The sequence below is a fragment of the Lynx rufus genome, unplaced genomic scaffold (genome assembly GCF_022079265.1).
Source record: "Lynx rufus isolate CCGP_SWC_20201006 ecotype Redwood Valley unplaced genomic scaffold, mLynRuf1.p SCAF_5, whole genome shotgun sequence".
Classification (NCBI taxonomy): domain Eukaryota; kingdom Metazoa; phylum Chordata; class Mammalia; order Carnivora; family Felidae; genus Lynx; species Lynx rufus.
Window position 1 is genome coordinate 5,169,616 of NW_025814867.1, and position 21,854 is coordinate 5,191,469.

At 45.6% G+C, this 21,854-nt stretch overlaps 1 protein-coding gene across 2 annotated transcripts in view; it reads left to right on the forward strand.

Annotated features, from left to right (window-relative positions):
* Positions 1 to 21,854, forward strand: part of MLH1 (mutL homolog 1) — a 48,821-nt gene that overhangs the window by 1,996 nt on the left and 24,971 nt on the right. For both annotated transcript variants that reach the window (XR_006965737.1, XM_047099945.1), the window contains exons 2-11: positions 441 to 531; positions 3,414 to 3,512; positions 7,445 to 7,518; positions 9,585 to 9,657; positions 10,774 to 10,865; positions 12,312 to 12,354; positions 12,484 to 12,572; positions 14,469 to 14,581; positions 17,241 to 17,334; positions 18,159 to 18,312. Coding sequence is in view for 1 of the 2 variants with exons in the window: in XM_047099945.1 (XP_046955901.1) it covers positions 441 to 531; positions 3,414 to 3,512; positions 7,445 to 7,518; positions 9,585 to 9,657; positions 10,774 to 10,865; positions 12,312 to 12,354; positions 12,484 to 12,572; positions 14,469 to 14,581; positions 17,241 to 17,334; positions 18,159 to 18,312 (922 nt within the window). In the remaining variant the exon portion in view is untranslated. The remainder of the gene's footprint in view (positions 1 to 440; positions 532 to 3,413; positions 3,513 to 7,444; positions 7,519 to 9,584; positions 9,658 to 10,773; positions 10,866 to 12,311; positions 12,355 to 12,483; positions 12,573 to 14,468; positions 14,582 to 17,240; positions 17,335 to 18,158; positions 18,313 to 21,854) is intronic.

Here is a 21,854-nt window from a genome sequence, read left to right on the forward strand (position 1 = left end):
CCCTCTCTCTCTGACCCTCCCCCGTTCATGCTCTGCCTCTCTCTGTCTCAAAAATAAGTAAACGTTAAAAAAAAAAATTTTTTAAGTGGAAGAGATAAGTGGCAAAATTAGTTGAGAAGAAGGTAAGAAACAGGCATGTGGTAAACAGGCATGTGGATCCTACTTTTAACTTCACTTTCTTTCCCAGAGGACCAGAAATGGTGCTGCATGTCCTAATGGAAATGATGCTTGCCCCCTGCCCCCCCTCTCTCTTCTCCCTCTCTCACACAGCATGTAAACTCTTTACAGTGTAGTCATGGAGCCTGTAAAACAAAGGAAAAACACATCACTCAGACAGTCTGGCGTTTATCTGGAATTTATTCTCATACCTTGTCTGATTGAAATAGGTGCATTAGAATAGGGCAGAGTAATAACTTTTTTTTTTCTGTTTGATTTGCCAGCTTAGATGCAAAAGCCACCAGCATCCAAGTGGTTGTTAAAGAGGGAGGCCTCAAGTTGATTCAGATCCAAGACAATGGCACTGGGATCCGGGTAGGTAAAACCTCAGAGGAGGGGGCTGTGCGCGTGCTTTGTGGGGTCCATCTGCAGGAAGTGGCAGAGCCTTTCCTTGTTGGGGAAACTCAACTTTGCATATGAGATTTTTAACTGAGATTTTCAATACCCATGATAAATATATTTTGAGTGCCTATTCCAAGCTGGACACTTATTCAGGAAAATGGTCCAGGAGAGAGTCATGAGGCTGTTTAAAGGATGAATGTTCTGGGCAGAGAGAACATGCAAAGACCACAAAATGGAAGCATGCTGGACTTGTTTAAGCACCAGCAAGGAGGCCCGTGTGTCTCTGACAGGGTGAGGGAGTTGAAGAATAACAGGAAATGAGGGGCACTTGGGTGGCTCAGTCGGTTAAGCGACCGACTTGGGCTCGGGTCATGATCTCATGGTTCGTGAGTTTGAGCCCCGCATCGGGCTCTGTGCTGACAGCTCGGAGCCTGGAGCCTGCTTCGGATTCTGTGTCTCCCTCTCTCTTTGCCCCTCCCCTGCTTGCACTCTGTTTCTGTCTCTCTCTTTCAAAAATAAATACACATTAAAAAAACTTAAAAAAAAAAAAGAATGACAGGAGATGAGATCTGAAAGATAAGAAGGCTGATCATGTAGGACCTTGTGGGCCATTGTGTAACATCTTTGGCTTTTACTCTGATCAAGGTGGGATACTATCAAATGGTTTTGAGCAAAGAGGTGACATGGTTTGGAGTTTTGTAAGAACCCATTTGTCTAGAATATGGAAGATAGACAGTAGCAGGACAGGACAGAGGCAGTGAGAGGGCTTTTGGAGCAGTCCAGGAGAGTGGTGACCGTGCCTTGGACCAATTTGGTTGCAGTGAGATTCCGCATTGATTATGAAGACAGAGCTCTCAGAATTTGCCGATGTATGGTATAAGAGAAAGAGAAGCCAAGGTTCAGGGTTTGGGGCACCTGGGTGGCCCAGTCGGTTAAGTGCCCAGCTCTTGACTTCGGCTCAAGTCATGATCTCATAGTTCATGGGTTTGAGTCTCGCATCAGACTCTGTGCTGACAGCATGGAGCCTGCTTGGGACTTGCTCTCTCTCTCTCTCTCTCTCTCTCTCTCTCTCTCTGCAACCCCCGAAATAAATACAAATAAAAACTAAAAAAAAAGGAATGATTTCAAGGTTTTGGCCTGTGCAAATGGAAAAAAGAGTTGCTATTTACTGATGGGAAAGCCTATGGAAGAAACATTTGGGGGAAGATCACAAATTCATTTGGGAGCATGTTAAACTTAAGATGGCTGTTAGTTGAATAAGTGTGTGGGTCTGGAGGGTAGAGTAGAGGTTTAACAGCTGGAGATGAAAATGTAGTGTATTGCAGTTTGATGGTATTAGAAACTATGAGTCTCCCAAGAAAAGGTGCTGAATGCCCCAAGCCATTAGAGAAATACAAATAAAAGCAGTAATAACATACCATTTGACACCCATTAGGATGGCTATTATAAAAACGATAAGATAACAAGTGTTATAAAGGATATAGAGAAATTAGAACTCTTGTGCATTTGCTGGTGGGAATGTAACATAGTGTAGCCACTGTGGAAAATAGTATGGTGATCCCTGAAAAAAATTAAACAGACTTACCATATGATTCAATAGAATTTGTGGGTATATACTCCAAAGAATTGAAAGCAAGGTCTTGGAGAGATTTGTACCCCCATGTTCATAGCGTATTCACAGGAGCCCAAAGGTAGGAGCTACCCAAGTATCCACAGATGAGTGGATTTAAAAATGTGGTGTGTACATATAATGGAATATCATTCAGCCTTACAAAGGATTGAAATTCAAACACGTGCTGCAACATGCATGAACCTTGACGACATGTCAAGTGAAATAAGCCAGTCACAAAAGGACAGATGTTGTAAGATTCCTCTTGTAGGAGGTTCCTAGAGTAGTCCCATTCATAGACAGTAGAATGGTGGTTGCCTGGGACTTGGGAGGCGTGGGTGGAGAGGAAGTGTTTAGCGGGGATAGAGTTTTAGTTTGGGAGGATGGAGGGTGGTTGCACAACAGTGCGAATGTACTCAAGGCCACAGAACTGTACACGTAAAAATGGTTAAAATGGCCGGGGTGCCTGGGTGGCTCAGTCGGTTTTCCGACTTCGGCTCGGGTCATGGTTTGTGAGTTCAAGCCCCATGTCTGGCTCTGCACTGACAGCTCAGAGCCTGGAGTCTGCTTTGGATTCTGTCGCCCTCTCTCTCTGCCTTCCCCCCCTCCCCCAATCAAAAATAAATAAAAACAATTACAAAAATTTTTTAAGAATGGTTAAAATGGGCACCTGGGTGGCTCAGTCGTTAAGCATCCAACCCTTGGTTTTAGGTCAGGTCAAAATCTCAGGGATCGTGGGTTTGAGCCCCGTGTCAGGCTCTGTGCTGACAGCATGAAGCCTGCTTGGGATCCTCCCTCTGCTCCTCCCATGTGCATGTTACCCCCCCCTCAAAAAAATATGGTTAAAATGGCAACTTTTGTTATGTGTATTTTACTGTAATTAAATGTTCTGTAGATTTTTAATAAAGTTTTCTCATAATAATGATTTTTATAAAATCCATGAGACTGGGAGAACTCATCAAGAGAGTGAGTGCAGACAGCAGAGAGGTCCAAGGATGGAGTCCTGGGTTACTCCGCTGTCGGAGGCGAGAAGGAACCAGTGAATGCAAATGAGAAATGTAACCAGTGAATGAGAAGGGACCCTGGGACAGTGTAGCACTCTGGATGCCAAGTGACAAAGTTACTGCTCATTTTAATACTCTTCTCATAAGAGGGGTTGCTTCTTGGATTCAGTCAAGAAAAGGGAAATTCAGGATTTGGAAAAATGAGTAACGTAATTATTTACTTATTTTTTGGTATCTTCTAGAAAGAAGATCTGGATATTGTGTGTGAGAGGTTCACTACAAGTAAACTGCAGTCCTTTGAGGATTTAGCTAGTATTTCTACCTATGGCTTTCGGGGTGAGGTAAGCTAAATATTAAGGAAATGAGTAAAATATTCTCCTGTGATAACATTTCTGCTATTTCTCAACATAGAGGTAAATAAGATATGATACTTCCTACTTGTTAAATATATGCAAATTGAAAAAATCTTAATTAAATTCAATTTTCTAAAACCAAAGATTGTTCATAAATACTTAATACACTGAAAATTATTTTATCTACAGATACAGCCCCCTCCTCCCCTCCTGCCAGGATGTTTGGTATCTTTTGATGGAGAATGCAACACCACCTACAAAGTTTTTTTGGTCAGATAATCAAATGTGAATCTGATTAATACTTATTAAGTGCCAGTATTGAGAAAATATAGGAGGCAAGGGAGCATGGTAAATGATACAAAAATTAGGAAACTACATGATAAAAGGCTTGTTTGTGTCCTTCAACAAATTAAGGAAGAAAAGTGGAGGAGGGAGCAAGAACCTGTAATTTAAAAGAGGCTTAAGAAGCACATGAACCAGGGCGCCTGGGTGGCTCAGTCGGTTAAGCCTCCAACTTTGGCTCAGTTCATGATCTCAGGGTTTGTGAGTTGAGCCCATTGTCGGGCCCTGTGCTGGCAGCTCAGAGCCTGGAGCCTGCTTCAGATTCTGTGTCTCCCTCTCTCTCTGCCCCTCCCCTGCTCGCTCTCTCTCTCTCTCTCTCTCTCAAAAAATGAATAAACAGTAAAAAAAAATTTTGTTTTTAGAAACAGAGGCATACGAACCAGTTCCAATGTATGAATCTTAGTTGGATCTTGATTTGAGCAAAACGTAAAAAAAAATTTCTGTGTCGGATATTGAGCACAGATTGGTTATTTCATAGTATTGAGAAGAAATTGTTGATTTTATGGGTATAAAAAATAGCATCATGTTTTTGGGCGGAGTCTTTTAAGATATATATGGAAATATTTATGAGTGAAATTACATAATGTATCAGAGGCATATACTATAAAAAGTAGATAAAAACATTTTAAGACCAAAATAGGATCTTAAAATTTTATGACCATACTCTGTTGGACATCTTTTCATTCAGTATATATATAGGCCTGTATAATTTTTAATAGTTATATTCTATTCTTTTACATGAATGTACTGTAGTTTCTTTAAATGATTTCCTGTTAAACATTTATACTTTTTACCATTTTCCTGTTTGATGCTTTGGTGAATATTCATGTACATACAATGTGGTTTTTTCAATCACTGCCTCGGTAAATTTATAGAAATAACATTCATCGGTAAAATATGTGTACTTTTCAAATAGTTTGTGTTAGTTCCTATTTTTGCCCTCCAAAAATTGCCATGTTCTTAGTGACTTAAAACAATAAAAATCTGTTATCTTGCAGTTCTGGAGGTCAGAAGCCAGGGGTCCAGCAGGTCTCGCAGCACTGAAATCAAAGTGTTGGCAAGGCTGTGTTCCTTTCTGGCGACATTTCTTTAGTGTACCAGAGAAATTGTTTGGAGTAGTTATTTTGGGGAAATGAGAGTAAAAGAGGGGATGGAACCAGTTACTTTTCCCTTTAGGCCACTCTGTAGTCTTTCCATTTTTTATCATGTGTCTATATTACTTTAAATTTTTTAAATTAAAAGGCAGCTGTGACCTAGTCATTGCAATTCATATCAAACTGGGGTGGTCTCAAGCACCCTCTGGCTTAACAGTGAGCCCCGAATTATTCCAGATAGAAGCAATTTCATACTGTTTACCCTGAGGCAGCCCTGATTTTAAGTGTGCTTCTGGTAAAGTCCTAGGAAAGCAGCTCTGTTGTGGCTTTGCAACTTCCTGCGTCAGTTCCTAAGCCCATGGCCTCCTGGAGCCTTAGCCTAGCTGGAGAAGATCTTTGGGCTTTTATTTTACTGTAATTAAAACTGGAAAGATTGGGGCGCTGAGTGGCTCAGTCAGTTAAGCATCTGACTTCGGCTCATGGTTCATGAGTTCGAGCCCCACATCAGGCTCTGTGCTGACAACTCAGAGCCTAGAGCCTGATTTGGAGTCTGTGTCTCCCTCTCTCTCTGCCCCTCCCCCCATCTCTCTCAAAAATAAACATTAAAAAATTTTTTTTTTTAAAAACAAGGAGGATTTAATGAGGGATTTCTATGTGTTCTTTCCCTGGTTCTCAGCACTTTGTATGCATTAACTCTTGACAGTAGCTCTGTAGACTAGGTTCTGTTACTACCCTGTTTTACATCTGAGGAAACTGCCCCTTCTGAAGTATTAATAGGAGCGCCTGGCTGGCCCAGTTGGTGGAGTGCGTGACTCTCGATCTCAGGGTTATGAGGACAGCCCCACGTTGGGTGTACAGATTACTTAAAAAAAATCAAGGGGGAAGGGGGAAGAAAGAAGGAAAGGAAAGGAAAGGAAAGAAACAAACATGGCCAGGGCACACAGCTAGAAAGTGACGAGCGGGGGATTGAACCCTGGCAGTTTGACTTCAGAGTCTGTTCCTGCTCCGTTTCTGGTGCGAAAGCCCCTAAAGCAGCAGAACCTCTGCCAATGGCATGCTGTCTTTCTGGCATTATGTACTGTTGTGCTACATACTCTATATATTTCGTGTCCGCCTTATGCAGCTCTCAAAATCATTTACATCTGACATGATGAAAATTACCTCAGTTACGTCAACTAGGGAAACCCAGCCAGGACCTGGTAATCTCGGAGCCTGAGCCATGTTCCTCGTGAATGAACTGAACCTGCCACAGGCTGCGTGTTCACTGTCTTCCGAGATGCTGTCACACAGACCCCATTGCAGTGCTGGTTGCATTTTTATGTGCTTTGATGCCCTTGAGAAAGGAGAAACAGGTTCCAGTGAGCTAGGAAACCAGTCTTGGTGACAAGGTTGAGGGGAGGGGTGGGGAGTGGTCATTTTCAAAAAATTTGTTGTGTCTCAATTTCATAACCTTAAATTCACATTTCTTTTTTTTTTTTTTTTTTTTCAACGTTTATTTATTTTTGGGACAGAGAGAGACAGAGCATGAACGGGGGAGGGGCAGAGAGAGAGGGAGACACAGAATCGGAAACAGGCTCCAGGCTCTGAGCCATCAGCCCAGAGCCCGACGCGGGGCTCGAACCCACGGACCGCGAGATCGTGACCTGGCTGAAGTCGGAGGCTTAACCGACTGCGCCACCCAGGCGCCCCTAAATTCACATTTCTAAACACATAAGTTTTGAAAACAGTTTTGTGTACCAGTATGCGACATTATCTACTTGGAGTGCTCCCGTTTCTGAAGGCAACTTTTCAAATTGTTGGGAGGCAAATTATTGAGAATATTATTAAGCATGCCTGCACTTCTGCTGCCGGAGCGCACTTGCTGCTGACACGTTAGTACCCTGGTGTGTTTCTTTGCAACCACATGGATGGAGCGGGAGTGTATTATGCTAAGCGAAATAAGTGAGTCATAGAAAGACATACCGTATGATTTCACTCATATGTGGAACTTAAGAAACAAAACAAACAAGCAAAGGGAAAAAAAAGAGAGACAAACCAAACAACAGACTCTTAGCTGTAGAAAACAAAGAAAACAAACGGGGGGTTACCAAAAGCGGGGGAGGGGCGGGTGAAATAGGTGAAAGGGATGAAGAGTATGCTTATCGTGATGTACATAATTGTTGAGTCACTATAATGTACACCTGAAATTAACGAAGAACTGTATGTTAGCTATACTGGATTTAAAGTAAATACTCTGATGTGTTTCCTTTTGGACTTCTAATATATATTTTCCCCCTGTTCTAGTAATATGCCACAAGTTCAATTTGATATCCCTTTTTTTACAGGTCATGAAAGTGAGTGAGCAGAAAATGCTCATCGTTGCCATTTGTTAATACAAAGTGGAAGGGGAAATTTAGATTTAGATCACCTTTCTCGGTAATGAGGTGACAGTGGGTGACCCAGCAGTGAGTTTTTCTTTCATCCCATTTTTTTCTTCTTCCTTAGGCTTTGGCCAGCATCAGCCACGTGGCTCACGTTACTATTACAACCAAAACAGCTGATGCAAAGTGCGCATACAGGTATGGGGTAGGCTGCTTTTATTCATATATTCATCCTGAAACGTGCTTTTATGCCTAGATTTCAAAGTAACCCTGTCTAAACACTAGTGTCACCTTTTTTGACCAAGATTTTGAGTAAGTTTTCTTTCCTCTCTGGATTAGTTGATAATCCAGAGGGATGATTATTAGGTAATAATCTTATTTATGGATTCTTAACAGATAAGATGTGACGCATTAGAAGTGCCTACAAACTCTGTTACACAGATGTATTCTAAGTAGGTGGCAGATGTGGATGTTCTTCTGCTCCCGTGCCCTGTAGTAGGTTATTACTTTGATTACAGGTCTGTGGCTGGGGTGCTGGAGGCTCACGGTTCCTTTGCTGGCTTGTGAGCTAGCAGCTCCCCGCCACAGGTGCATGCCTGTGCTGGCTTGCCCTCCACAGGTGGCCACTGGCTCTCTGTTGTGCCGATGCAGTTTTCAGAGGCTGACAAACAGCCTTGGAACAGAACAAAAACAGGATTTGAGGAATCAGAGTTACATCTTTGTTTTTATAAGCACTCGCCACTTACTCGTGGGAGACAGGTAGGAGTACCCGATCCAGGGGGACGGTAAAAAGAAATTTTTTTAATCCTACAGATTGTTCATAATTAACACAGAAAAAATAGCCCTAACGATGGCAGTTCTGCCTGTTTCTCAGTCCTCAACAGAGAGATGTGGAGCGTAATGGGAAAGGGGGCATTCCAGAGTATGCAGCCCTGTTGCTGGGAGAGTTTGACTCTTTGTGCGTTAGACTTGCCCTAGGATCTGCGTGCACTGATATGATCAGAATTCCTTCTCACAAATTAATGTCTTCCTAAAATAGACTGGGACACAAACTCTGTTTCTTCACCTCTGGAATTATGTTACGCTCCTGCTTGGGACCTCCAGTGATTCCCCCCCCCCCCCAACTTACATACTAGGATAAAATCCAGAGCGATCCCTAAATAGCACACCCTCCCACTGTGCCTGCCATCCACCTTTCCAGCCTCTTTTCTCCACCAGTCCCCAGCTGCCATGTGTTCTAAAGCTTCGGAGCTTTTATGTTTTTCTCTTCCTGGATGGTCTTCCCTGCTTTCTCCCTGAAACTGTTCCTCCCTAGAGCCCAGATGAATTGTCATCCCTTCTGTGATGCTTTCACCCCCCTTCCTGACCCCAAGCTGAATGTTTCCTTCTCCAGATCACTTAGGACAGTGTTCTACACTTTAGGGAAAAGTCTGTCCCTAGATTGAGGGTTCTCCAGGGCCTTTCTTTATTACCAGGGCCTCTGCAGGTCTGTCGTGCGATGGCCCCTCCATGAATGATTACAGAATTACTGAAGACATTTTACTCTCACCATAAGCAATTTGCATTATAGCTTGAAACTGAGGAACTGGGATGCCTGGGTGGCCCTGTCGGTTAAGCATCCGACTCTTGATTTCAGCTCAGGTCATGATCTCATGGTTTGTGAGTTTGAGCCCTGCATCATGCTCTGTGCTGACAGCATGGAGCCCGCTTGGCATTCTGTCTCCCTCCATCTCTGCCCCTACCCTGTTGCTCTGTCTCTCTCTCTCTCAAAATAAAAAACAAAACAAAACTCAGGAACTAAAAAGCAACGTTTGCTAGAATAGGGTTTTCTTTCCTTCTTTCTTTCTTTCTTGCTTTCTTGCTTTCTTGCTTTCTTGCTTTTCTTTCTTTTCTTTCTTTTCTTTCTTTCGTATCCAATTGGAATAATGGAATAGTAGAAAAACAAAGAAAGAAATCGTAATTAAGACAATATATAGGGGCACCTGGGTGGCTAAGTAGGTTAAGCATCTGACTTCGGCTCGTGCCATGATCTGTGCTGACAGCTCAGAGCCTGGAGCCTGCTTTGGATTCTGTGTCTCCCTCTCTTTCCCAAGCTTGTGCTGTATCTCTCAAAAATGAATAAACGTTAAAAAAAATTTTTTTAAAGTGACAGTCTAATAATATGGCTATATTTTAATCTGTTGTTGTATAATTTTCTTTTTTACATTTGGATAAGTATTCTGCTTCTGTTGGATATTAATAATCTCTTATTATTTTCTTTTAAGAGCAAGTTACTCAGATGGAAAGCTGACAGCTCCTCCTAAACCATGTGCAGGCAATCAGGGGACCCAGATTACGGTACGAACGGCACAGGAGAGTATAAGTTGCTGAAAAAGAGCGCTGCATAAATATTGAAATAAGGAATAATATTGTCTCTTGAGTTTCCAAAGCAATAATAAAATGAAGTCTTGCTAGTTAAAAGAAACAGCAGATAATTACTGTCTAAACAAGAGGCGTGGTTATTGGCTTTTGTGGCATGGCAGCCTGTGTACTCCCTGCATCTTTTTTTATGGGGATGGCAGAAATGAATGGCAAGGTAGTTGGCATTGAGAGGACCTTGAACTCAGTTCCGGAAAGACTCGAGTGAAGAGTGTCATCTCAGTCTTGCAACTCAATGGTTGTGTGTCCAGAGGCAAGTTGTTTAATGTCCCTTAACCTTGCTTTTCCCAACTATCAAATGGAACAAAGAATATCTGCCCACTCAGAGGTTGTTTGAGGAATATGATTGTATCATTCATCAGAAAAAGTCTAGTATGCTGTCTTTTTCTGTGGTGCCACATTTGGTCTCTTCCCATTGTGTGATCCCGTAAACCACTCCACTGTCAGGTTATGCATGCCATCTTCCACCTCCAGTCCCAGCTAAGGCACATTTCCCTGAAGGCTCCTAGCCCTAGACTTGTACAGCAGGCAGGAGGCAGAAATGAATGTGTGCTTCTAAGTGCATGTTAAGACAGATCCTGTATCCAGGGTGACCACAGTGTGATTTCCAAGAAGCCCAAATGATCTCAGAAATTTTATTATTATTCTTAGTTCGAAAAATACGTTTGGATGCCATATGATAGTACAGTTATTTGTAAATTTACATGTTTGCCCCGCTGAATTGTGTGCTATTGTGGGTAAGACTGTGCTTTATTTATCTTCGTATTCCCAGCACAAAGCAAAGAGCCTGTTGTAGAGAAAGCCCCCAGTACCTATTTGAGGAATCAGTGAATGAAATGAGAAGCAGGAAAAATCTCTTTTATTTCCTTTGTTTGCTAAGGCTGGCTTATCTCTTGCCCCCTCCCCAGTCAGTGCTTAGAACTGTACTATTGGTAAGTACAGTTTGATTCTCTGCTAGCCAGCTTTAGGTGGATAGCTTGGGTCTTCATTTCCATGTACTTCTGTGAATTTACAAGAAAAAAATCTTCTTTTCAGGTGGAAGATCTCTTTTACAACATATCCACAAGGAGGAAAGCTTTAAAAAATCCGAGTGAAGAGTATGGGAAAATTTTGGAAGTTGTTGGCAGGTACAGTCCAAAATCTGGGAGTGGTTCTTTGAGGTGTCTCACCAAAGAAATGTGTTCCCCTGCTTATAAATTGAGAACCGTTTCCGAGCTAGATGGAAAAGAGTACGCTGTGTTTTAGCCTACAGATGGTTTCTGATCAAGGTTTGGTTGCCAGTTCTGGGCTTTCTCTCATCTCCCAGGAGAGAGCAGTTGGTCTCTGAATCGGTGAGGGTTCTTTGGTGGAAAGCAAAACAGACGAACTCCAGCTGACTTGAGCCTAAGAGAAATTTATGGGAAGGCTGGGAGTGACTCACCAAGTGGCAACAAGTGTCAGTAGTTGCTCCCTGGGGAAGACACGAGAACCAGGGTGGCTTCGAATTTTCTAGTGGCCCTGCTGCAGTTGTTTTCGTTCTTTTCCCGTCTCTACTCAAGCATCTGTTTCCTTGGAGAGTACATCTGATTGGCAGGGCCTGGGTACCCCATCATGCGTTCCTGTCTGTGGGAGATTCCTTGATTGGCAGTCTAAGGGTCTATCAGATGGAATGGGGAAGAGGTAGTTTCCCAGAGGAAAGCTAGGGGCTCTTAAAAGAAGAAAGTGAAAGGCAGGGCAGGTGAAGAGAACATTATGTCCGCTGTAGACTTACTTCATCTGCTGGTTCAGTGGATTCAGCATGGGCTCGCCAAGCCTGCATGTCCTTGAATTGTAGCAGAGATCGGTTAACTGTTTTCCAGTATTTCTCAAAACTCCAAAATGAATAAAACATACACTCCTAATAAAGTGGAACGGACTTATACTTCAGGTGTCTTTGCTTTTCCCTGGCGTTGTACAAGCAGCATCAAAATATTATCCCTGGAAATAAGAGAGTTCTGGTTGGCTGTTTTGGTTCTCGGTGTGGTCAAGTGAATTCCTAGTTGTTAGCTGAATAAATGCATTTTGCTAGACACAGTCCTTCGGTTCATGGGGTCCATGGGAGGAGGAATAATAAATAAATAACAGCCAGCTGAGAAAAGGCTGGAAGATGCTGGAGCAGGGCCGGGGGCCAAGGAGAAAGCGAATGAGGAGGGGGGGTGTCTTGAAGGGCTCTGAGAGAGAATAAGAGTTCAGGAGTTGTAAAGGCCAGGTTCTCAAGATGTAGCACCTAGACCTGTTGGGTCTGGGGTAGTAATGCTGTAGGCAAGGAGGAGAGTGTGTTAAAGTACCCCTGCATCTACTCAGCACCCTGTAAAAGCAAACAACCCTGGTTTTTGTTTGATTCTGCCACATTTGGCGTTGATTGTCTCCATGATGTTTGTGCTGGCTTATTTTCCTGTGGGTAAAATATGACATATGGAGATATTCTTGACTGTCTATATCTTTGTTTAAATCACTTAACCCCACCAATTTATTTAACCAAAAGGGGGTTCTGCCTTATATTGTGCATTAGGCGATTTCTTGCTGCTTACTGTTCTGTTGTCTTTCTTTGCCAGGTATTCAATACACAATTCAGGCATTGGTTTCTCAGTTAAAAAAGTAAGTGTCGGTTTTGTATCAGAAAAAGGGATGTTTTTGGTTTTTAAGAGTTCACCTGTGGAGGTAAGGTTGGGATGTTTCATTCACAGCTGTGAGACAGTAAGTCGTATCTTCTGCTCTGTTTATCAGCAAGGCGAGACAGTGGCTGACATTAGAACACTGCCCAGTGCCACGACTGTAGACAATATTCGCTCCATCTTTGGAAATGCTGTTAGCCGGTATGTTGATAATTCATATTTTAAGAAATCTGCATTCCACGTCTTGGTTTATTATTTTTCACATTATTTTGGAATCTGTCAAGGTAGTACCTGCCTTAAGAGTTTGCTTTAATGAAATATGCAGGCTTCTTTGCATGGTTCAGATTCGTTCTTGGAGTCATTATTTCATGGAATCCACACTTCTTGGGTGCATGTTATCTCCTAGAGGCTCTGGCTGTCAATCAGTGTGTTCTCTCTAGTCTCTGTCTTTAAAATGTTTATAGGGTAGTAGAATTCTTTCATTTTCTAATGTTCCTTCTTTTCCTGATATTTCCCTTAACATCACTTTGGGACTTTGTTTGTGATCATTCAGCATTTATTAATTGCCTCCCATATTCTAGGCTTTGTGCCAGAAGTTAGGGATGTAAAGACAAAATATTTCCTGTCCTTAAAGACTTCCCTGTCTGGTGGAAAGCAGATTTGTAAATGTTACCAAGTCTACATTGTCAAGGAAAGAGTCCTGGCTAGACCTCAGGATTCTGCCAAGCCCAAAGTGCCTGTGTCATCAACTGAGGGAGAAATGCTAGGAGCCTGCTGTGTGCCACGCATGCTCCAGATGCAGGCCACACACCGATGGAGAAGACAGACCCTGACTTCACTTTTTCCAAAGATCTTAGGAGCAGCAACAGTAGTCCCAGAGCCCAGTTTTCTACTTGAAAGGACAAATTATTCATTCTTTGAGCAAAACCAAGTTCCAAACTAGGGAACAGTCAACTTGCTTTTAATTACCCTTCTCTTACTGTTAATGAATTAAGTCTTTTAACTGTGTTCTTAGAGCAGAGGGAGAACCCTATTGTACAAGGAAACTTTTATGAGTTTCTTTATTATATTTGAAGACTCAGAATTAGTCGTTACGAGATTCCTAGGGACTACAAGAGATTAGAAATCCCACAGAGCAGCTGTTCCCGAAAGCGTGTTTCCAGAATACCAGCCTCTTGAGATATCTGGGGGAAGAAAAGATTTGCTGGTTTATTGTGTGGGAGAAACAGCACAAGCTGTATTTTCTGCTCACAGCCTCAGAGTTACTACATGACAGCTTCTAGCATACACTCAGCAAATGCCTCACGAGTGCCTACTAATTGCTGGGCGCTGCGCTGAGAAACAGAGTAGGGCGTAAAGCAGAAATGCTTCTTGCCCTCCGAGGACTCATACCTAGTTGGAAAGACACATGAGATAATTATGCCATTCATGAGTGGTCATGCTGGATGTCTCAAAGGAAAAATATAAGGCACAACAGGAGAATCTCTTGGGGTCAAGGAGAGTGATAGAGTTAGGTACTTCTTTGATGAGGTTAAGCCCTGGCACGAAGGATATGGAGGAGTTAGCTGGCTATCAATAGGAGCTTTCCAGGCAGAGGAACCAGCAGGCAGAGATGAGTGAGGCAGAGACTTCCTTATTAACCCGCCTCCCCATGAGCACAGCTCTGAGGAACATCCCCATTGTGGTGCTATTCATATAGTAAGAGGTTCAGTAGAAATGAGTCTTTTTGGAGTTTTGTCTTTGGGACTTAGTTACTAAGATACATAAGAGTTTCAGTAAAACAAGGTCTCGGAGCTTAAGGTTTGTGATTATGTCCCAGCAGTCAGGGCAGTGCTTGGCATATAACATAAGTGCTTGAAAACAGTGACTGGGTGGGCAGGTGGGTAGATGGATGGACGACAGGCGGATGTGTGAGTGGGTGGTTGGACACATGCATGGATGTGTGGGCCCAGAAGACCTCAACAAACCAAGTCTCTGGGTCCTTATTTGGCAGAATTAATTTATGGGAAGGAGCCCTCATTTTCCCGCTCTGAGTTTTTATACTGTTTGAATTTTCCATTATCTTCAAAAGCCTCAGAATTTCTTTTTTCCAACCAGAGAACTGATAGAAGTCGGGTGTGAGGATAAAACCCTAGCCTTCAAAATGAATGGCTTTATATCCAATGCAAATTACTCCGTGAAGAAGTGTATCTTCTTACTCTTCATCAACCGTAAGTGGAAAAGGACCATGTCTGCAGGGAATTTTATGGGACCATGGAAAAATTGCTAATCCACAGGTTCGATTACACACAGGGAACCCTCCTGCTGAAGTGTGGCTCGGTAAGGAGGTGTTCATAATTTCTGGCCTACGCCTGTTCAGCCCTCGGATATGTGCTCAGCGCTGGCTGGCTGTTGCAGAGGCCTCTTGATGCTTGCCTTTGAGAGGGAGCCCGGGAGAGGGCAACACAGACCCGTGAGTCCGAACAGCTTCCTCATCTGCTGGCATCAGAACCTCATAAGCAGACCCCAGGCAGATGTTTGTTCTCTCTCGAGATCAAGATTCACTGTTTGAATTGCACAGCAGGACACAAGGAGAGGGGTACCTTGGGTGTCATTAGCAAAGTCCCTTGCGATTTTTCTTTTTAGAGAATGACTTATTTATGATACAGTGAGCAGTACCAGAAATCAAGGAGGAAATTAGCTAATGAATTTGGATTTTTGTGAATTTCCTCTCCACTCTTTATCTCTCTGCAGGCATATTGTTTACATGATCACTACTTGTTAAGTAAATAACTGTTTTGCATTCTGCTGCTTTTTACTTAATTGCATATTATATGGTTTTGAGAGACTGACAGGGGAACTAGAAATGTGTCTGATTTGGTTTTTAATTTTCCAACCTGAGATGCATCATTCCATTTGTTTGGTACTTACCGTTTTTTAAATGTTTATTTATTTTGAGAGTGAGAGAACACATGCAGAGGAGGGGCAGAGAGGGAGAGAGAGAGAATCCCAAGCAGGCTCTGTGCTGTCAGTGCAGAGCCCTACATGGGACTCAATCTCAGTGACCCGTGAGATCCTGACCTGAGCCGAAATCAAGAGTCGGACACTCAACTTACTTAGCTATGCAGGCGCCCCAGCACTTACCATTTTTATCATATAGATCCTTTACCTTTCTTGTTTAAAGCAATTCACAATTACAGTTTTGTTTGCTTGCCATTGAAAATGGTATATTCCTTTGTTCCATTTATAATGATAACCAGCTATAAATGTCCCAGATTATACATGGGTTTTTTTCTGAGAGAAAGACAGTGCATGAGCAGAGGAGGGGCAGAGAGGGAGAGGGAGAGAGAGAATCTTAAGCAGGCTACACACTGTCAGCACAAAGCCCAACTTGGGGCTCAGTCTGATGAGTGTGAGATCATGACCTGAGCTGAAATCAAGACTCAGAAGCTGAGCCACCCAGGTGCCCCTAGATTGTACATGTTTTACAGCAGTTTTCAAAGCCATATAGAACAGCGAAGAGAGAGTCAATATTTCATAGACACGTTCTGTTAAACTGATCTATAATAGTAGGGTTTTTTCCTACTTTATTAAGAAGGACTTAAGCCTGATGTGTAACAAAGTTTGCTTTTATCAAAGCTCAGAAGTATTTTTCATTTGTTTTTCCCAACCATGAAGAATCGCTGCTTTTTAACACATGTGTTGGCTACCGAACAGGCCAGCAGAAATCCGTGTAAGTGCCACGTGCGTAGCTCACGTCTGTGCTTCTGGTGAGCTGTTCACCGCACGGGCTGTGCATCAGTGTTAGCAGCCTGGTCATGATACCAGGTTCCCAGAAGCAGAGAGGTCAGACCTGTAGGTGTATCATCGGGTTATCTCTGCAGTGTGTGCTCTCACTCGGGTGGTGGGACAAGGAACACTCCCTCAATGTGTCTCCAGTCCAGAAATCACAGCAGAGGGACTCTGACCGTCCCCTTTCAGGTGCCCCTACCTGCCCCAGGCCCGTGTGCTCAGGGCACATGTCCCCAAGTACAGCAACACTGTTGAGGGGCTGCAGGGGTGCTGAGCACTCAGAGAAGAACGGTCTCTTCATTGATAAGATCACAGCCTCTCTTCTCATTAGAAATAAAACCACGGGACCTGTCTTCGCGACACCGACCCAGAAGAACAGGTCACCAGCGGGTCACCTGTCGGGGGAGAAAGGAAGGCTGTGTTTTGTGAAAATAGATCTTCCTCTGGTTTTTGTCTTACCTCTCCCATCTTTTGGTGTTTTCCATCCACCCCCTTCCAACCTGCCTCATTTCCTAAATTACCTTAAATGTACATTCAGCTATCCGTACTGCCCAAAGTGTCCAGAAAACTTTCTTGCTCTCATCGCTCAGTTGGGACACCCCACTGTTGGAACACTGCCCCCCACCACACCAGGTACCCGGGCAGAATCGGTTGCTCTCTCCTCCCACCACTTAGCACACACCTCTCTTGTGGTGCTCAGCACTCGGAACTAGAGTTTACCTAGTCACCAGCGTATTGTCTCCTGTGGTACCTGCGATAGGCGGCCAGCGTGTTGTGTTGCAGCATGAAGAGTCTGAGAGCCGATGGCTCACTGCCCACTGTGCCCAGCGAGGTAGTCCGCCCGGGCAGACCGAGGGAAGGGAAGCGGGCAGGCCGAATTGACCACCCTCCCGCGTATCTGTGACGTGGGTGAGCGGAGAGAGCCCCAAGCCCATAGTGAGACACGGCCACACGTAAAAGCGGCCTTCCTGGAGCCTGCTGTGGCTGTCACTCCCGAAGTGTTCTTCCTGAGTGATTTCATGGCATGGTATGAATGTGCACCCGTTACCTCTCCCTTCAGGACAGTTTTGAGCCGGTTACTTTCCTTTTATTTTCTAGATCGTCTGGTAGAGTCAGCTTCCTTAAGAAAAGCCATTGAAACCGTGTATGCAGCCTATTTGCCCAAAAACACACACCCGTTCCTGTACCTCAGGTAACGTAGCAGCAGACGCCACACCCAAGAGTCACAAGGAGCAAATCCCTTTCTGCCGTCCTCTTAAAAGAGACGGGCTTGCCAGTAGCTCCATCTGAGTGAGTCCCGTGCGCCGCTGGCCAAAGGGTGTTCTGTCCTTTCTCACGGTAAAGGGCACGGTTTTCCTGCATGTGTTCACTCATGCAGCAGAATCTCACTGAACGCCTCCCACATGCCAGCCACTGTGTTGGTGAAACAAAGGTGGGTAACAGGTCTCGTCCCCGAACCAGACGGAAACTGCCCCCTACCTGGTCCCCGTCTTCCTCCCCCAGGGTCCCTCCAGTGCCCTCTACTGACAGAGATTCACATTGTGGTCGCGGAGCACACGATGAAAGCTGGGTTTGGAGCTGGCACAGCCTCTCCACTGACCTTTGTGTTAGATTTTAATGATGGAAAGTTCTCTCGTGTATTCTTGTTTTGATCCTCATAATACCAAGAAGTGAGTAGGGGACAGGTTACTGATGAGAAAACCCATCCAGAGAGGTTAAGTGACTTGCCCCAGGTCACTCAGTAAGAAGTTCCACTAGTTCTGGAAAGATGGTAACAGCTGACGTAGAATTAATGTGCCAGGTCCGTGTGAAGTGCTTTACACAGATTTAATCCCCACTGTACATTGTGTCCATTTTACAAATGAGGAAACTGCAGCAAAGAACGATGATGTCAGTGACCTGGGGCTGCACAGCTGGAGAATCCTGTCGCTCCGGCTTGAGCTTGAAGTTTTGACTACTGTGTCATTTGGCCTTCCCAAGTCTGCTGGGGTAACTATTCTCTTTTCCCCCTGCCAGTTTGGAGATCAGCCCCCAGAACGTGGATGTCAACGTGCACCCCACAAAGCACGAGGTTCACTTCCTACACGAGGACAGCATCCTGGAGCGGGTGCAACAGCACATTGAGAGCAAGCTCCTGGGCTCCAACTCGTCCAGGATGTACTTCACCCAGGTGAGGGCGCTCTCCATCCGGCTGTTGCTCTGGTGCCTTCCCCACCTGAACGTGTGCCCTCTCAGACGGGAGAGCCCAGACTTCTGCGTGTTGCTTTAGACTGTCTTTCCAAGGATTGCTTTGGTAGTTTTCCTTTGGTAACATCTCCTGATTTGAACCTAACCACGAAGGTATTAGAATGTTAGTCCTCAGGGTGCCTGGGTGGCTCAGTCGGTTGAGCATCCAACTTCGGCTCAGGTCGTAATCTTACAGTTTGTGGGTTCGAGCCCCGTGTCTGGCTCTGTGCTGACAGCTCTGAGCCTGGAGCCTGTTTCCGATTCTGTGTCTCCTTCTCTCTCTGTCCCTCCCCCGCTCATGCTCTGTCTTTATCTCTCAAAAATAAATAAATGTTAAAAAAAAAAATTTGGAATGTTAGCCCTGGGCCTGGAGTCAGGAGGCCTGCATTTACAGTCTGCCTCTATCTGGCACCTTAGACCGACCCCTTAGGAAAACAGGCTGTCTGAAACAGAATACGGCACCGTTCCGTGCATTCTTCCCTGGGGATGTTCAGGAGGAGGCCGATCCCGCATTCACGGGGCAGAGTGGCGAAGCAGGGGGGCAGCAGGAGGAGCAGGGCCCTTAGAGTCAGGCAGGCCTGGGTCACCACTGTGTGACTAACTTCCCCGGTCTCCACGTCTCCCTCAGTAAGGATTGAACTGGCCTTCCCCACATCCGAGGGTGGTTACAAGCAGTAGGTGAAAGTCTGCAGAGCCTGGCACCGTTTGCCTTCTTGTAATTACTGAGCTTCCCAGTACTTTGGATTCTCAGCTACTCCTGGCTGTCTGGGGCCTCAGTTTTCCCCTCTGTAAAATAAACAGGTGGCTAATACGATGTCCTGTGTCCCTCCCAGTTCTGACATGATGTGATTCCAGGCAGCACGTGGCGAGGGTGTGTTCAGAAGCACAACAGACCCCAGACCTGTAGAAACGGAAACGCTTTCCCGATTAATTATTCTGGGTTCTGCAAGCAGAGAGTGGGCTTCTGCGAGCCTACTTCACAGAAAACTTGTTAAGTCACCAAGCTGGCGAATGCTTCACCCAGGACCCTCCACGGAAAGCACCTGGCTGGGAGATGGCATGGGCACTGCGGTGAGATAAGTGCCGGTGGGGCAGCCCCCCGCCCCGGAGCCCAGACAGAGGGCTGGGCAGAGTCCCCTCAGGTTGCTACCGATGCTACCCGAAAGGTGTGTGTGGCAGGTGGGCAGAAGGGAGTTCTCCCTGGGAACCAGCCCTCAATCTCCTGTGACTCTTGGTGGGCCCCTGGTGCCACGTGAGGCCCACGTCTCGCAGAGGTAACAGACACACAAATCCTCGCAGTGCCATAGTGGCGAGAGCAACGCGCACGCCGTGAGGGTTGGTGCACCTGGCGTGCGTGGGTGAGGCCCTCAGCAGTGTGTGGTACGTGGGAACCATCACTGTTACTTGGTTTATATCTGTGGCTGCCCCCTGGCAACTGTGCACTGAGGACCCCGCCGTGGGCAGGACTCCGTTGGGTGCCAGGGGATGCTCCATAGCCAGTTCCTGCCTCCACAGAGGCGCCCCAGCCTGCTAGAGAGTACATCTCACGAGAGAGGGAAAGAGGGACTCCTGCCCGGACTCGGGCTGTCAGGGAAGGGAAGGGAGGGATGCGGAGGCTGGGATCCGAAGGCTGAGTAGGAAGGAGATGGGCAAAGGGGAGGAGGAATGAAAAGAGTTATTTCTGGCTGAAGAAACAGTGAAGAAAAGGCCTGAGGGCGGGGGGGGGGGGGCGGGCGGGAGGGCAGGAAGATGCGTGTTTGAGGTTATGGAAGTTCCAGGGTCCAGTGTTTACCCTGCTGCCAGTAGAATCACCTGGGAAACTTAGAAAACACCCTTGCCTGGGTCTTCTCCAGACTAAGAGCTCAGTCTCAAGGTGGCACATCAGTAGGTTGACAGCTTTCCCCGGTGCTGTCATGTGCAGCCAGGGTGGAGCCCAAGCGTGGGCCCGTTGGGGAGCTGGCCGAGGGGAGAGGAGGCTGCAGAGGTCCCCCCACGTAGACATTTCTGTTGGCATGTTGAGGGGCTTATGCTGAGGTCTGATGTGCCATTTTATGAAGAATCCTGTGGTCGTAGTGGGGCAGGGATTGCGGGGGAGCACGATGGAGACCCGCAGCTGTCTGGGAGAAGCAGAGGAGGGTCTGGGCAGAGGAGGTCGCTCCACTCACAGAGGGTTGAAGATCTGGAACTGCCGGGACCCGGACAGGGCTTGGCTGGGGGTGGGGGGGGGGAGCAGGGGGACGGGCTCAAAGCAGGACACGAAGATGAGGAGCACGCTGGCCGGGCCAGAGGGGCCACCCCTCGCTCTGTCCCAGCTGAGATCCAAGGAAGGGATCTGCCAGAGGTCCCGGGCTGTGTCTGTGACCGCACTGGGAAAAGAACTCCTCTTCCTCCTGGCCTTATTTTGCAGGAGTCAGATTCATTTAGTGGGCTTACGTTGTATTTTCCAGTAAGTAGATTTCTGACCAGTGTGTCTTCAGAAGGAAAGTGATTTCTAGATCAGACGGCCTGCCTCTGCTGGTGCGGTGGCACAGGCCTCGGAGCATTGCTGTGTGTGGTGGGGTCCCAGCTCAGAGCTGCCCCACTCCTAGAGGGGAATCAGAATCCTTTGTCTCCTGCTTGGCATCTGTGCCTTGCACAACACTGCCCAGGGCCTACAGCACAAGCCCTGGTTTGCAATGAAACCATTTGGTGTGGAAATCACAAACCCCAGGGGCTCTTGGGCTTGTTCCGACTCCATCAAGGTATTTCACTTTTCTGGACTTTAAAATTACTGTCTGCGAAGTATTTATGTTAATTTCCACTCCTATGGATATTACGCGAGCAAATGAAGCAAATGCAGTCGAAACTCAGACAGGGCGGGGGTTGGGGTGCCGACCCCCTGTGCAGTTACAAATCTGTGTATAAGATTTGACTCCCCAAAGCCTTTAACTACTAGTAGCCTAGTGATGACTGGAACCTTACCGATAACGTAAACAGTCATTTAACACGTATTTTATGTATGTGTTACGTACTGTATTCTTACGATAAAGTAAGCTAGAAAAAAGAAACTCAGGTTTTTAAGAAAATCATAAGGAAGAGAAAATACACTTATAATACTGTACTGTAAAAAACCTGTATGAGGGGCGCCTGGGTGGCGCAGTCGGTTAAGCGTCCGACTTCAGCCAGGTCACGATCTCGCGGTCCGTGAGTTCGAGCCCCGCGTCGGGCTCTGGGCTGGTGGCTCAGAGCCTGGAGCCTGTTTCCGATTCTGTGTCTCCCTCTCTCTCTGCCCCTCCCCCGTTCATGCTCTGTCTCTCTCTGTCCCAAAAATAAATAAACATTGAAAAAAAAATTTTTTTTAAAAACCTGCATGTAAGCAGACCCGTGGCGTTCAAATCTGCTCTGTTCAAGGGTCAGCTGCATTTACTTCATTTTCCTGTGTGTGTTGCAAAGGTTTTATATTGTCCACGAAGAAAGGTTTTTTGGGGTTTTTTTGGTTTTTTTGAG